The sequence below is a fragment of the Gymnogyps californianus genome, chromosome 1 (genome assembly GCF_018139145.2).
Source record: "Gymnogyps californianus isolate 813 chromosome 1, ASM1813914v2, whole genome shotgun sequence".
In the NCBI taxonomy this organism is placed as follows: Eukaryota; Metazoa; Chordata; class Aves; order Accipitriformes; family Cathartidae; genus Gymnogyps; species Gymnogyps californianus.
The window spans coordinates 173,254,482-173,271,066 of NC_059471.1; the positions used below are offsets into that span (position 1 = coordinate 173,254,482).

The following is a 16,585-nucleotide window of genomic DNA, read 5'->3' on the forward strand; positions in this document are numbered from 1 at the left end:
CAAATACTCTAGATTACTATGGCTGTTTCCCAAACAACTTACTAATGGCCATTCCTTCTACACTTTCTAATCATCCAGGGCAGCAGTACCACCCATTTAGAGAGCCCTACACTATTTTCAGAGAGTAGTCTTTTTATTTAACTTTCCAACAATTCTATGCGGTTCACATAGTAGTTGAGCTTTCTCTTTTAAAGCTGTTACAAGTGGCAGATAGAAAAAGTATTTCCTATTTATTTCAAGAACTCTGAAGCATCCTGTACAACATTCACCCTTCAAATTCTGCCATTTTTGTTATGAACAAAGACACAAAATTTACCATGGTATATCCTACATAATTTATATACGGCAATAATAGACTTATATAGCCATATAAATTTATATATTACTAATTATATTTTTAACATATAATTATAACCTTCAAATTTTTTACTTATATAAGATCATTTAATTATCAGGTGCATTTCCTCATACAGTAGCTGTTGTAAGCATTATTACTGATAGTTGGAAACATTTTACAACACTGACAGAAGGTATACTACCTTTACAGTAATTTCTTCTTAAAAAAATAGCCAAACTTAAGTTTCTGACCAAAGTTTAAAATAATAATAGAAGTCAAGGAAAACATCCATGTGACATTTAGTCAAAAGATTAAGTACCGGAAAGTTCTGGTGAAGGTGTTGGGAAGACTGACGATTAGTTGGTGCTATGTTCCTCTGACAATTACTTCTAAAAAAGTTGACTAAAAAGTATGCCAAGAATCACCGTAATGACTATGTATCCTGATATTTATTTAGCAACTAGCTTAGTAGGGGTATTATACTGTCATAAATGTGGAGAGGTTTTAATACAATAATGAATCACCAATATTTAAAAAAAAAAGATCCAATGTCTAATGAAAATAGGGAGTATGAGTTCCATTCCAGTGGGAAAAATTGAGATTAAAGTGGCTTGTTCAAAGGCTACAGAAGAGCTCATTACCAAATTAAAAGAAACTAATGAATACCTAATTCCAGATGCTATGGTCATATCACTGATATTTCTTAACAGTGATAATATGCAAAACTTTTATGCATAATTATTAGCAGGCTTTATACTTGTAAAATCTGCTGGTTTATGGCAATCTGTGCACTGAAATTACTTTCTCTCTTAAGCCTTGTTTTTCAAAAACAGCATTTTCCGTTCACTGCAATGTTATTTGAGTCAAACCTTTACCACTTTTAGAGTGATTTTATTATTATTGAATTTAAATGAACCAAAGGAGCAAGAAATAATTACTGTGCAGAGTGATATTTTGGGCTATTGGCCCAAAGATGAGTTGGAGTTTTACTGCCAAGTTGCATATATAAAAAGAATATATGCACCAAAACACTGAAATGCAATCCCAAATGCTCAACGTATTTTTAAATGCCCAATGTGGTGTTTGTTAAAATACACACTACTCTATTTAGGAGGCATAAAAAAAGTGTGATGAACAACTAGCTGTGTGCTAGAGCAATAGCTACCAAAAACAAAGCTCTAAAGGTATTACAAGAGAATCCAGCTTCTTGTCAGCATAATGTAAGTTCTAATAATAAGCATATTCAAAGAATGCCATACCTTAAAATATTTCTTTTCCTTTTGTCTCCAGTCATCACTAGTGATATAAAAATATTAATAATAATGGAAAATACTGGTTTATTGCATCCTTTTTGTTTGAGGGAAATATGGCTTCTTTACCTAGTTTACTACATGGTATATTTCCTCACAGCACTATTAGTTGGTAGTTTCATTGTCTGCTGAAGAAGGGACCTCTTACTGACAGCTACTGTTAGCAAGAAATCATTTTCTAAGAGTAGATAAGGGTAACAGCAGCAAGCTGTCAAATCAGATGGAAACAGCTTCTAGTATTTACTTCTACCCAAGTGCACAGAACTAGAGCATACAGTTTCTACAATGACAGGCATGGATTTTTTTTTTTTTTTTAATTCAGAGGAGCAACTCTTGGGTGAGAACAAATTTGGGTGCCTTTTCCTTTTTAACAATAACAAATTTATGTAAATGGAACAAAACTAACACACATGATTTTTTTTTTTCCCCTACACTAACACTTGAAACAGTTTGTATAGCAAATACATTTGCTTGCTGCATTAGTAATGGTAAAATAAAGAGGAAATTAACACTACAAACTATTCAACATGGATAACAAAATGAAATTTGGTATTTTAAAAATATTAAAAACAAAGAGTATATTTTTTGCAGTTCAGATCAAAAGGCAAGTATTATGCTACATAGATGAGATTAAATAAGCTAAATTCTAAATTCAGCTTTAAGAATTCCTTCAATTTTATTTAGCAGATGGTATTAGCAAACTAAACAGTAAACTAATTACATTAAATGACATTAAAACTATAAATGAAACAAAAATGCAACTGCTACTTTTTTATGACTGCTTAGATGAGCATACAGGTACTCCATACATTGTTGTTCAACTATGATGCTTCACAATCCGAACTTCATATTCGTATCTTGACATTCACACGTACATACAGAAGCAGTCCTTACCAATCCTATGATAAACTGATGATAAGGAGGAGGGAAAGAAAAAAAGAAATAAAGGAAAAAAAAAAAAGAAAAAAAAATAATTATCCATGAAGTTCCAGGGAGTAAAACTGATCAAGGCTGAATGCTATGCCAAAGATGGTAAAAAAGCAAAGGAACTTCTTTAACTCTTCTACAGGCAGAAATATTGCAGAATGAGGCAGGAAGACCTCACAATCCCATTGCAAAGGGGAAAAAAAAAAAAAAGAGAAAAGTAGGACAGGGAAAAGGAACATTGTGGTCTAGAAGAGCATTTCAGTATTAGAATATCTTCTGAAAACTTTAAGCAAAATTGAATGATTCACACTCATAAGAACTGGGAGTAGGAGGGAGTGGAAAGACAGAAGGAAAGTGGCTCTCTATATTCGTATGGAACAACTTCTATATTCTTCTCTGTCAACACCACGTCTTGGTCTTATTGCTGCCCACTAAGAACAACAGGGTAATCAATGTAAGAAGCAAGATGCTAAGAACAGGATTTTTAACTCAAAGTAGGACTATAAGAGGTAATATTAACTTTAAAACACAGATGATCTGAATGATTTTGCAAAAAATAATTTTTTTTTAGTCTTTGTGTCAATCACCTATCAGGAACATCTAAGTAATTTGACTCGAACAGTAGAGTTCATTTGAACCAAAAAACTCAACCCTGTCACCCCAACTTTATCTTCATGTAATAGATATTAAGCAATTTATTTTTTTTTTCTTCCCCTGCAGAACTGATTCAGGAAAGGACTGAAGCACATATTCAAGTCTCACTGACCTGCCCAAGATGTGAACGTATGACATTTCATTAACACTAATACATGATGGAACAAGGACAAACATCAGAGCAACAAGCAGAACTGGTTCTGACGCCAAAAGCTGTAATGACAACTTAAATCAGTGCCACACACAAGACAGGGCTTATCAGACCGGGTATAGCACCACAATAATGTAGTAATACTGCTTTTGGAAGCAGCCTAGTATCTGTTTCTTGCTGTACGTTCCATTGCAAAAAGAGTACTCACATATATGATTTTAGCAAGATTTGAATGCATGGTTAAAGTTAAGCACCCACTTCGTGTAGCAGGTCAACTATTTCCAGGAAGGATCTTCAAAGCTTACTTACAAATGTCACAGCGAACACCAAGAGACTAAAATTTCATCAGTAAATATGACCAAGCAACTAATACCTCTGCAGCAGTCTAACAGTCTAAGCCTCTCTCTGTGATTTTCTACTTCTTTAATCAGTGTCTATAATAGTACAGCAAATAAACCTGAACATCAAAGATCATTATGATGAGGACTGCAAGGTACAAAATGGCCTGAAGGAAAAAGATTATGCTTTTTGAAGCCTACTTTTGGTACTACAGGGAAAACTAGAGATAACAAGATGTAATGAGAACAATTACTTTGTGTATCATCATAATTTATATTAAACACAAGGTAATCATCACCACAGAATGACTCTCAGTCTCATTGAAAACGATGTGACAGCTACCACCCATTTTTAACTTTTTTGTTTGTTTTTACATTTTGGGAGGCTTCCTTCACTATAAAAGAGCTCGCAAATAATGCAAGCTGTTTTATATCAGTTGGGCTGCTCATTAAGTTGAGGGCAGCACAGAGAAACACTTGCATCTTTCCCTCCCTGGTGTCAAAACATGTATACAGCCACTTCAAGATCCATAAACTACATTAATCAATCTTGCCTATTTTTCCCTCAAGTGCTGACAAACTGTAACAAGGCAACGCTCAGATCACTTTAAAGATACCTGAAATACTAGTCATAACCAAAACAGCAGAAGAACAAGCCCAGTAACAGATGCAGCTAAGGCATCCCAAGTCCTCATTACAACTCCACCAGCCAAGGGCCGGCAGCTGCCCGCCGCACAGTGAGGCAGCCAGGAAAGCCGGCACATGCACGGTGGCTCGGAGGCGGCATCATCATCTTCTACTCACTTGACTCTCCTGCGGCGTATTTTGGGTTTTTTTGAGAGATGAGCCACGCACCCTGCTTTTGAGTATTTTTTCCACATTGTCAGTGATTGACAACAACAGCCTGGAGAAATGTAAATTGCAGAAAGGTTGTGGCTGCCTGCGGGGGTAGGGACTTTCTCACCTGAGGCAGAACACTACTTTGCTGCCTGCACTGCCTGCAAGGTGCCCGTGAGGGGGCCAGAAGAAAGTGCTGGTGAGGTGCTTATTGCCCATTTCTTCACTGAGGATTGAAGATGGAGAAGCCGCTGAACAAGTTTGCCTGAAAGTCCCACAGCAGCAGAGGAGATTATATTCTTACATGTACCACAACGCGGTTCCGATGCAGTTCAGCCACATTAGTACACAAATGCACCTGTGCTAATAGTTTGCCTCTCAAATGACCTTTTTAGTACAGCACATCAGCTCAATGTTGTTGCACGGCATCCAGCCACAGAGTGGCTTTCATCCTGCTAAGCCAGAATACAGATGGGTCTGGAACAAAACACTCGGCTCCTTGCTTTAGCAAAGCTGATCTTCACAGATTTCTACTTCTTTATCGGCTCCCACATGGGGAGTTTTTGAAGGGATCCCTCTTTGCTTTTTAGCCTAGGACAGAAGAAGCTCTCGTTCAGAAGCTCTTTGCAGGAGAAGAGAGGAAAAGCGGAATCATCAGGGAAAATGATCCTGCCGCTCAAAAATGATCCGAAGTAAGAAAATACTCATGAGGAGAAACGGCTGCGAGTTGAAGAAAACAGAGAAATAAGGAGTGGCAGTCTCTTCTTAGCAGCCTAAAAGGAAGGAAAACACTTCTCCACTCTACCGTTTGACTGAGCAGTCCATTGTCTCGCTGTCTGAATAGCCTATTTATCACTAGCATTCATAAAACTAAAAAAAAAGAGGCAAACAAAAATAAATTGTTTCTCCTGCGTCAACCTCATTTAATTACTGAAGAGTAGTTTGAATTGTTGATCTCCTAATGCTTTGGAGGGATTGGCAGCCAGTCTAGTCCAGTCAGGCTTGCCTGATTGTATGAGAAATAGAAAATAAAATTAGCATAGTCAAAGCCAGGGATAATCTAGGAAGTATTCACAATAATGAATAGAGTTGGGTGACAGGTCGCTTTAGCAGGGAGTTTCTGATACTCAGCCTTGTTACAATGTGTGTGGGCTAGTAAATATTCAGCAGAAGCTTAACAGGATATTTTAAGAAGATTTACAGTCAACTCAGTCATGTCTATATCACCACACTGACATGCTGTCTTTGCTTTTGCATATCTTACAAAAAACTTAATGTCAGCTTATATGGCAAGAAACCAGACAATCATATATACATAAGTCTGTGCATACTGAGATGTGTATGATGAAAATAGCTCGCCTTGTCTCCTGGGAGCATAATACCCAGTAGTCTAATTTCCAGACAACACTGCAGCCAATCCTACTATTGGACAAAAACTAGTGGTTTTTTTGTTTGTTTTTTTTTAAATCACAAAAACTGGCTCAAAGCAAGCAGATAACTATTACTACAGTCTGGGATATGTGGGGATCTCCACCAAGGGCAAAAATGGAACATACATTAACTATTTAATCAAGTGCACACACACTCTTTTCTTTCCAAGGAATGCCAATGTTTTAACGCAAGCTTTACATCGTCACTAAACTGGTAAGTCTCACAGCATCATATGATCACTCTGGTGTGCTGTCTCGCTGTTCAGTTACTTTGTTTCTTGCCCTCCTGCACTAGTTTTGAAAAAAAGTAAAAGAAACGGGATGTGCTTGTTCACAGTTAACAAAAACTCACTGCAGCAACAAGTTTAATAATTTTACCTCGGGTGACAAAGTACATGAAGAAGAGTTACAAAATCAGACTGACGATTGACAAGCTCCTATAATGCTGCTTCGCAAGGCATCTTCTCTGCCAAACCTACTTTTTCACTCCCTATCAGCTCACAGTAACACCTGCATTTGCCTCCTACTATCACAGCTTTTAGACTATGGCATGATAGAACTGTCTAACCAAGAAGCACACCTCTGCCAGCAGATGACTTTGCATCATATAAGGGGCTTCTGAGCAGAGAACTGGAAAAACTCAAGTGCAGTATGTTCAAGCGCTGTCAAATTTTTCTTTCACAGACAGGCAAACAATCAAGTGATCCCTTCTCACTTCTGATGAACTGTGAATAACGAAGGCTTCGTCAATGCCTACATTGCACTCACAGGTGGTATTTTGACTGTTCTCATACAAACTTGCTCGTGTGCCAAGAGCAGTACAGCCAGACAGCATAGAGTTCGGGATCCCAGCTGGATCTGTGATCGATGCTGAAACCACAGAGCCACAGCTAAACATTGTTACTGATCCCTAAACTAGCGGGTTTACTGCCTGTTTGGATGTGTTTACGCTAGCTGTAGTCACATTTCATTACAGCATAGATACAACCTTTGAGACAAGTAGCTGGGCAATGTTACGAATAGCTGACATTTATACATTAACCGGAAGGCAGAAGTATTTGACAATAACTCTTTACAGTACTTCTATGCAGGAGGAACTACAGTTATTTCCTAGGCTGAATAATACGACCTCATTTCCTCATTTTTATTATGTAGTATTGACGCTATTTGCATCAGATGAAATAAAAAACCAGCACCTCCCTGATGCTGTCCTTTTCTATTTCTTGTATTTTCTAGTCATAGAGAACAGAACATTCAGTGAACATATGAAAAACCTTCATTAGCATGACAGATACCAGACTCCAAATGGAAAATTATCAGGGTGGTGTCTGTAATACTAATAATGCATCTTTAATTCCAAAATACAGAACTAAGATCAATGAAAAAGAAAGTATCCTCTTACCTTAGGGTCTCATTTTGTCCATGTTAATGCCAAACCTGTAACACCTAATCAAAACACATTCCTGCTTTTCCTCATTTTTTACTAATGTACATACTAATGCAACTTAAAAGGACATTTCCTAAAGTATCCTCTTTAGATATAGCTGATAAAATCAGACAATTCAAAGGCAAAGACAGATAGGAATAAAGCATTCACCATAAAGAGCAAAAATTACCTTTAGCAGGGTTTACTTTTATCCCTGACCTATACAGCATCTCCTCATTCTGCCAGTCCCCATTCCTGACAACAGTCTTGAGTCCATAGAAAACAATTAATGCAGCAGTGGAACAAAAAACCAAGTTCTTCAGAAAGCGCTTTTGGGCTTTGACATAAAGGGCCCTGACACCTACTGTAACCAGCAGGCAGAAGCCCATACTAGGAACATACAGCACACGCTCTGCTATTACAAAGCCAACATAGAAAAACAGGTTTGTGGCAGGAACAAAGGGCACTATTAACAAAGACAGAGAAAGAATGACAATGTTCTCAGTTGAAGGAAGCTGCAGTTTCTGCATTTCATGCTTTTTTATACCATTCTCTTCTTTTGATGCAAAGCTTGACTTCACCTCCAGTGTCTTGTACTCCATCTCTGAGTGGCAGCTATGCCCATTAGCATTCTGCTTGCCGTTCATTACAGTTTTCCCGTTGCATTCTCTCTCATTGCTGGAGCCCTTCAAGCTAAAGTAGGCAAGGAGGAGGAGTCCAGCATAGAAGGCCACAGTGTGTAGATTCCTCCAGTCGCTGACTGCTTTCAGAAGAGGCACGGCATCCATAGACCAGTCAAAGCTGAGAGTATCTGGGCACAGCAACAGCCAGAGGTTCTTGGTTGGCAGGTAAAAGAAGGTCAGCGTACGTGTGAGAAAACTGTCTGAGTCAGCTGCTGGATTGTCAGAATTGGAAAAACTCGGGGGCTTGTTGCCCATCCAGTATAAGCGGACACCCAGCAGTGCAGTCCCCCAGGAGGTCAATAAACCAATGCTGAAGAGGAGGGTCAAATTCTTTCTCTGGGAAAAAAGAAAAAAAAAAAAAATCATCAGCACAAATCAACACCAGGTATTTAATACTGTAATTATAAACAAAAGGAACTGAGAAATATCTGATACAACTTTTTTTTGGTAATGGAAACAAGCACTATTGATCTCGGTCTCTGACATTTGGATCACAAAATGTTGGGGTATGCTGTTGACCATAGACTAAAAGAACAGGCTCTTTCATTTAAGCTGTATCAAGCCTGTATCAGAGTCAAGCCTTTAGAAATCTTAGGGCTGTCAGTCCTTGCTTAAGATTTAGTTGTGTAACCCTTTGAAAACTCTTTATTTCAGAGGAATTTATAGAATCTTACAATGGTTCCTACATAACCGCCCAAATCCTTTCTTTGCTCTTGACTGTGACCAAAACACCAGTTTGCCGTAACTAGATTTAGTTTGAAAGAATGTTCCAGTTCCATTTTCCCTAATGAAAGTCTCTCCTTAGGTATTTCACCTAAGAACTAAATAAACTTTCCAAGAAGGCAAGAAAGGAAAACAGACACAGATTCCATGTTTATGTCTTCCAGCTCCTACCTATTAACTACAGTGATCATTTGGAGCCTTCAGATCTGCCCACTACTGAAAGTCCCACTTCATTCTGCACCTCACAGCCAAACAACATGTTTTTTTTCTTCAAGCACACCATATTAAATACGTGCTCTAAAACCTTTCACATCTTCATACCCATATAAATAATATTATGTGAAGCATGCAGCTGCATCCACCTACCCATGTCATCATGCTAGCAACTTGAAGAACCTCCACTTATTTATGGAATAACTCAACATTTGCCAGCTGGAGCTGTTTGTTGGGTTCCCTCCCACCGCATCCGAAAGCGCTTACTTATTCAAATGCTTGCAGAAACATACCAATTCTGCCTAAATGAGAATCAGGAAGCAAGATTTTCTCACCTATTTCTAGGACTGGTGAGCTTAAGTTCTGCTCTAAATTACATGGGCACCCTAAATGAAAGCTGTTTTGGATTACTCTCTCTTTGCAGAAGAATCTGTAAAAGCTAAAATATGTGTATTTTTATATTTCAATTTCTCAGATACCTTTTGTAAGAAAAGAAAACCTATTTGCCAAATAGCTCCAGATACAGTGTAAGCACTTTGACAATCTTTCCCCCCATTATTACAAAGAATTATTTGTCAATCATTTTTCATTTTATTAGGTCTGTTTTTTCCATCTCACACTACACATTCCTGGGATGGTTATTCAATGTTTCCTCAGGTATTCAGAAGTAGGACCTCACAGTGGAATGTTTTATCTTATTTCTTTCAAACAGCTCATTTTTCTCCTTTGTGGGAGGACTCTCCCCTTGATATCATGAAATACAAATGATTGTGCTGCTTCATTTTAGGTCAATTATTAATAGTTTTCTACCATCAGGTTAGTGATGTTCCAGTAACAAGATGTGGTCTAGTCATCATAATTTATCTGCTTATCTCATGAAGAAATTTATTCCTTTTCACACTTTTAGAGTTTCTCCTTGTGAAGTTTAAAATATTTAATGTCAGGTACATTAATTCATTCAATTTTGAGGCAATATGGAAGAATTCAATGGAGGCATTAATAGGGAACAAACAAATTTATTATGAGAATATTTATGTACTTGTATCAGAACCACCTAAAAAATGCTGGCACTTTTTACACATGAAGTAAAGCCTGAGTCCACATATTTCATTTGCCATATTAATTCCAGTTTGATTTATTAGCTTTTGTATATTTCTATATCCTGGAAAATCAACAATTTTTGGCAATAAATCAATCAAAACCCACATCTACACTTTATGATTAATAAATTCCCTGGAAAGCCTACTGTAACAACCTACTTGTATTTGTAAGCTCAATAACACTTCACAACTCTTCTCAGATACTGTTTCATCCCTGCCTGCCAGGACTGTTTAAATGCTTTTAATGTTATAAAGTTGTGCAAGCTGGTTATCACTGAAACTCCCAACTAAGTTTGTATTTGGAATAAAAAGACTATTTAGATGTCATGGATTTGCATGTATGCCCTCATAGTAAAACCTTATGTCCCTAGTTCAACTTGTCCTTTCATTCCTGTCATATTTTGCTACATGAAATTCTTTCTGCCCACCCCTCTGGCTCAATTATTTTCAAACTCATTTCCTTCAAACATGCATATAAACAACTCTCAAATGTTAAATGTGACCTTTCTTGCTCTTTTTATACACCCTTCTACAGTTTCTTAAGAGGAGGCTGCTTATACAGAAAGAGGCTGGGAAGTGGAAGATGGGGTTTTTGTTCGTTTGTTTTAATGAGAAATTCAGAGCAGGTCTTTGCTGGAAGGCTATATACCACTTGAAAGATTAAGACATCCCAAATACTAAGCAAGTGAAACTTGATTAACAGATGAGAAGTGAGCTTTCATAGATTGCTTAGACTGCTTTGTTATTTTGTTAATACTTAACAACTGGAAGAAAATCTCCCTTTCCTAAAGATCTAACCATTGCACTTTTCAATTAAATGCTGAGAAAGTTCACATTACAAAGGTCTTTGACATAACCATGCTAGAGCAGATATGCCATTCCTCATGGATAACAGCAAAATCTGCTAAAAACTTTCAGATCTTCTTCATACATCATAAAAGAGTAACAATGAAAAGTTTGCCTCTTGCTCCTAGCCCTAGAAATGCAAACAATCTGTACCTCGGAGCTAATCCATCCTCACTGCTGGAGTAACTATTTGCAGCTTCCCTTTTAAGCTTAAATTTAAGATCTGTAAGGTCCAGATCCTCACACTTCTTGGTTCTGCAAAGAACACAACTTACCTATATGCAGTATTGTGTTTCATGCTTTAACAAAACTTTTTTTTTTTTTTAAACATTTTACACCAGTGTCAAATGAAATATCTAACCATTCACTCGTGGAGCTCAGAGATATCCGAGTAGGTGGTTTTCCACACCAGCATATCAATTTATCATGCTGTAAAATACTAGTTAACTAGAGAAGGAGCTCTGGTGGATTCTTTAGCTTAATTAACTGACTACAGGAATGGAGTGCAAATATCCTCGTTGCCTCAGACACAAGTGGTTTGCATCCTTCCCCAGAAACTATTTCAGACATGGATCTTCTCAAAAGCCAGTAGCTTTACATCTTTTTAAAATTAACTGCACATTAACTACAGCTACCAATAACCTGTGTAACACTGAGATGCCATTGTGAATTTTCAGATTTTAGAGGAGATCCTCTGGACTCAGCCTAAAACCAAGACTAAAACTGTCCCTAACACTTAAACTTCTGTTACAAAAATTTAAAGTAGGATGCCTTTTCTTTTTTCTTTTCTTTTTTTTTTTTTTTTTTTAAATCACACATTATTAGCACTGGCTCAGAAGGGGAATGACAAGTTCATTCTCCTTTTTTCCTCTCTCAACATTCGTGACTTTTGCACAGCTTTTATCCCTCTGTACTAATATAGTCAGAGATAATTAGAAAGGTTTAGCTCACATTTTGGCTTTACTTTCTTCCAGGCTTTGTATAGCAAACCAAGGGAAAAAAAACCTGGTTACAGCAATTTATTAAAATTGAATAGTATAATCAGTTCCCCAGTAGACTTTTGCCTGCAAAGAAAGTGCTTTCAAAATGAACTCTGCTCAGACAAGCACTTTTACTAGCTACTCTTACTCTGAGCCTCCTGACAGCCTGTGCTCCTCTGACTGCGTACATTTAGTGTAGCCCAGCAGCAGGAAGAGATCCTCTGTAATGCTTGGCAGAAAGGATTTGGATTACTATACTCATGAGTCCTAATCCAGCCCATCTGCCATATGTTTTGACACCCCCATAAATCCTCTAACCTTTCATAAGTAGTCATTTTCATCTGGGGAAAAAATGAGCACTGATTTAGATCAGATTTAACATCTCTCCTGCCTGCTAACATTCAAGTACCACCACTGCAATTTTAGTGTTTGTGACTGCAGAAACCTTTTTCATCTCCCTACCAAAATCCATCTGCATGACCCACCCACATTGCACATTTCCCTTGCATTAAATCCTAATTCCTCACTCCATTATACTGCTCTTAAATAAGGCACTGCAGCAGATTTCTTGATTGGGCAGCCCCTGCCAAAGCTCAGTCATCACCTAAGCGGTATCCAAAGCATTTTCAAAAGACACTATTCTTTTAACCTCACCTTGTCCATTTCACAAAGCAGTATTAAATACGGCACATGGTCAAGACAGTCCAGATATCAAAATCTCCAGGGCTAACCACACACAAAATGTTATTTTTAGAATTCAGGAAGTGCAGAAAAGAAAGTGGATAAGTCACCAGGCATTACTCACAGGTGTTTCTTTTCCAACTTAGAGCTCCTTCAAAATATGTTGGCTTGAGAACTGGGGCTTCCCAAAGTAGTAAAACGCTGCCCAATCACTAGATTGACAATATCTTGTTTCCACGGTAGATAGAGGCTCCTGGATCACAGCTCAGACGAGTTTGAGCTGAACTAGAATTCAAAACATATCCACACCAGGGACAAAGCTATTTGCCACAGCCCCTGCTGGGTCATAGCACTGAGCTGGAAGTGGCCTTTACCGCTCCCTCTCCACCTGCCCAGTTTGTTCCTGCTCGCATGACCCACTAAATGAGGTTCACTCTTTTACACTGGTGATAACAACAACAGCTGCCCTGAAGGTCTGTTCTTCCTCTGAGTTGGAACTGTGTCTGTAGGTTATCCAATATTGTAACCAACTGTACATATTTAATGACATGTACTTCTAGTGTTATGAACCCACACAATTCTTCCTCAACAAGGAAGTCAGTGCATTCATAAAACACCTGAAGATTATGTGTACATATTTTTATTATAATTAGCAAGTAGCACAAGCTAAGCAGTCCTTATTGCTGTTGACTTCCCTTACCAAAATTTAAATTGAGTTATAAATACTGGCATTTAAAATTGCCCAAAGTCTTCCTCTAAAATCTTCAATGCTTTAATATGAATCTTTAAATAAAAAATAATCATTAAAAAAACAATTTTAAAAAAATCAAACAAAACCTCTAACCTCTCAGCTGAAAAAGTAGTTATAAGGAATACAGGGGAAAAGATAAATTGCATTAAGAGCAGAAACTGTATGAATGACTGGAGGTAGTACAAGAGCAGAAGGGACTACATGAGCTTGATAAATCTGTGCGCATGATCAGTGCAACAGAGAAGGCTCTCTCTGAGGATAAGTCTACACAGCCAAATGCAGTGTGACAACGGTGACACTATGAATATCTGTCCAGGGTTAATCCATCTATCTGCAGCAGCAGCAACTTAACACAGGAGGTTAGAAGCCCACTGGGATCAAAAGACATTCCTGAACTGCCAGACTGCTCAGGAATGCTGTCCAGCACTACTGTTACCACCGCACAGGTAGACAGGTGGTCCAACAGTCCTGCATTTCATTTAACAAGTACTGTCTCATTCGAGAGGTTTTGCAGTGAAGGAGGGGTGCTGCACTTTCTGCACTAGCCAAAATGCTGAGAGCTCACTGAACATGCAAGTATGTTGGAAGGCAGAACTGGAATTCAAAATGATCTTGAAAAAACAGAGAAATGTTCAGAAAAATAAACCTGTATAAAAGGCAGGGGCAACTCCGACTGCTTAAAGCTACACAAGTAGGAGACGTGGAACAAGTAGTTGGCTCATCTTCAGAGAAGCATCAGGGATTATCACAGATGACAAGCAACTCTTTTAAACCACTGCTAAAAAGGTAAACACTGTACCGAGACTACAGATGAAAGCACACCCTTCAAGATATGTGAAGCAATCCTTCCACTATTCTCTATACTAGTAAATCCTAAAAGTATCTGGTTCCAGCACAGAACTTTCAGAAATAAATGAAGGAACTGAACAGAGCAAAGTGACAGAGCAATTCATACAAGTTCAAAGGGAACCAAGGGAAAATTCCAGCTGTGTAAAACAGCACCAGTTCACCTCTGCCGTGTGGACTACAAGGAAGCAGGACAGTCTCATAGATGAGTGGCACGGCTGAGGTGGGCAGCATGGCTCAGCACTACTCTTGAGCAACTTGATGAGTAGGCCTGCAGAGCCCCAAGGAGAAAGGAAGCTTTGCCCTGCTCCTGCTGGGAAGGCAAAGGCTGTACCTGCTGTACAGCCAGGCTGTCCTCTCGAGTAATGAACACACCTGAAAATGAGTACCCAAGGCTGAGGCCCACCGTGTCATTTGTATCTCCTACACCATATTAAGTAAATCTGACATGACAACACTTCCAAACTACTCATCCTGTACAAAGTGTTGGCAACTTACTAAAGCCCTGCTCATCTGAACGGATGGATATGCATTTTTTCTTCTAAAGGAAGTTTGTTCTGCTCTTCTGTACAACGTACAGGCATGCTTAAGAAAAAAAGAAGCAAAGTATAAAATGGCTCTTAAGAGCACATACTGCGATCCTACCTATAAACCTACTGCCAAAAAATTATTATGGCACATTTCACATGTTTCCTACACTAATAAGATGGCAAAAAAGGAAAATTAAAGCCTAAGAGCTGGTCTAATATGCAGTGGGAAAAAAACACACACTATAAGAATGTAAACAGACACATACTTTTTAACTGACTAATGCAAATAGAAATGGATTTTATGAGCAAAAATGTCATTTAATCCCAGATTAAGCCTCTGGCAACGACTAAGCAACTTTATCAATCCAGTAGAAGGAAGTCATCAATAATCAATTTCCGTACATAGGATAAATAGCAAGTTGGCTCTAGTTTTGACAGAACCTGTTTAGGTGTAATAGAAATCCATCAGCTGAAAGCCCATCAAGCTACAAAAGTCAGTTTCTACAGTGGATAACAAGCAGCATCTTCTGTGGGTTTTTTTTTTCCCCTTTGCCAACTGAAAAATTGAGGTGTTTTATTTGTTTTATTTGTATCTTTAAAATATAGCAAAAGAACAAGCAGCACAGTTATCTCGAAACTATACTCATAACAAAGAAAATATATTACAAATTCGAACACTTAATTGTAATTCTTCTAGTAAACTTTAACTTCTAGTAAACACAGATAATACTGAAAGTCCATGTGAAATACAGAACCTGCTTACCAACTCAGAAGGTGCTGTATATTATCAAGAAAGATTCATTTAAGATCGTACAAGTAGTCACTTATTTCCTTTGGAAAAAAAAATACTTAAAGCTGGTTTTGGTGCAGATATTTTATTTTCAGATCTACTGGTTCAGCAAGATAGGGAAAAAAATTGTTAAGTGACTCAGAACCTATTTGTCTGACAAACTGAATACAGGCTATGTTATGACTAAAAAAATGATTTAAAAAAAAATGCTATTCCCCTTCTACACCCACCCACCCACCCATGAAATACTTTTATTTATGAGGTGGTACAAGAAGATGGCCAAAAGACACTCACAAGTAGTGCAACTGTTATGCTTGAAGTCAGTACCTTTAGAAGTAGGAATAAATTTCACAGTATCAGTCACTTACTAGTCATTTATTTCAGATGCAGTGCTGCTTATAAATAACAGCCTAAAGGAAGTCTCCTATGGTCTGGATGCAATCTCTGTATAATTTCTACTTATTCTATGCTACACTAGCATCATGTTTCAAACAACAGGAATCACAAAGAACTGGAGAAGCTAAAGGCAACACAGCAACAACTATCAGTCTCAGAAAGCCTTCCAAAAAGTGACTTAGAGTGAGAACTACATACCTTCAAGATTCAAAGTCACTGCCAACAGCAGACAAAAGGTAATTCAAAGAGAATGCTAACAAATAGTAGGTCACCATCATTGATGACAAGCTTGGTTTCCAAGTATATTGACAGGAACTCCTTTCATACTCCTAGTCAAAACAAATAGTCTGAAGCACATCTACATACCTCCTTTGTCATCTAACCTAGTCTTGCCTCCCAAGTAGCTAATCAGGTAGCTATGAAGCACTGGCAATAAAATTCTGGAGATATATGCTTGGATGTTTGAAGAATAACACATTGGAGGGGAAAAAAAAACCTTACAAAAGAAATTAAACGAACAGCCTTTGTAAGACCTGACTAGTAAGTACTGCGATCTCAGAGAAACAAGACTGGGAAAATTAACATTTTAATAACAATTTCATTTGTTCCTCTTTTTCATTAGATCAAGTTAGTCTC

General features: G+C 37.8%; 1 protein-coding gene across 1 annotated transcript in view; it reads right to left on the minus strand.

Annotated features, from left to right (window-relative positions):
- Positions 1 to 16,585, minus strand: part of TMTC2 (transmembrane O-mannosyltransferase targeting cadherins 2) — a 257,384-nt gene that overhangs the window by 101,746 nt on the left and 139,053 nt on the right. The window contains exon 3 of the mRNA XM_050904170.1: positions 7,601 to 8,429. Within this exon, the coding sequence (XP_050760127.1) occupies positions 7,601 to 8,429 (829 nt within the window). The remainder of the gene's footprint in view (positions 1 to 7,600; positions 8,430 to 16,585) is intronic.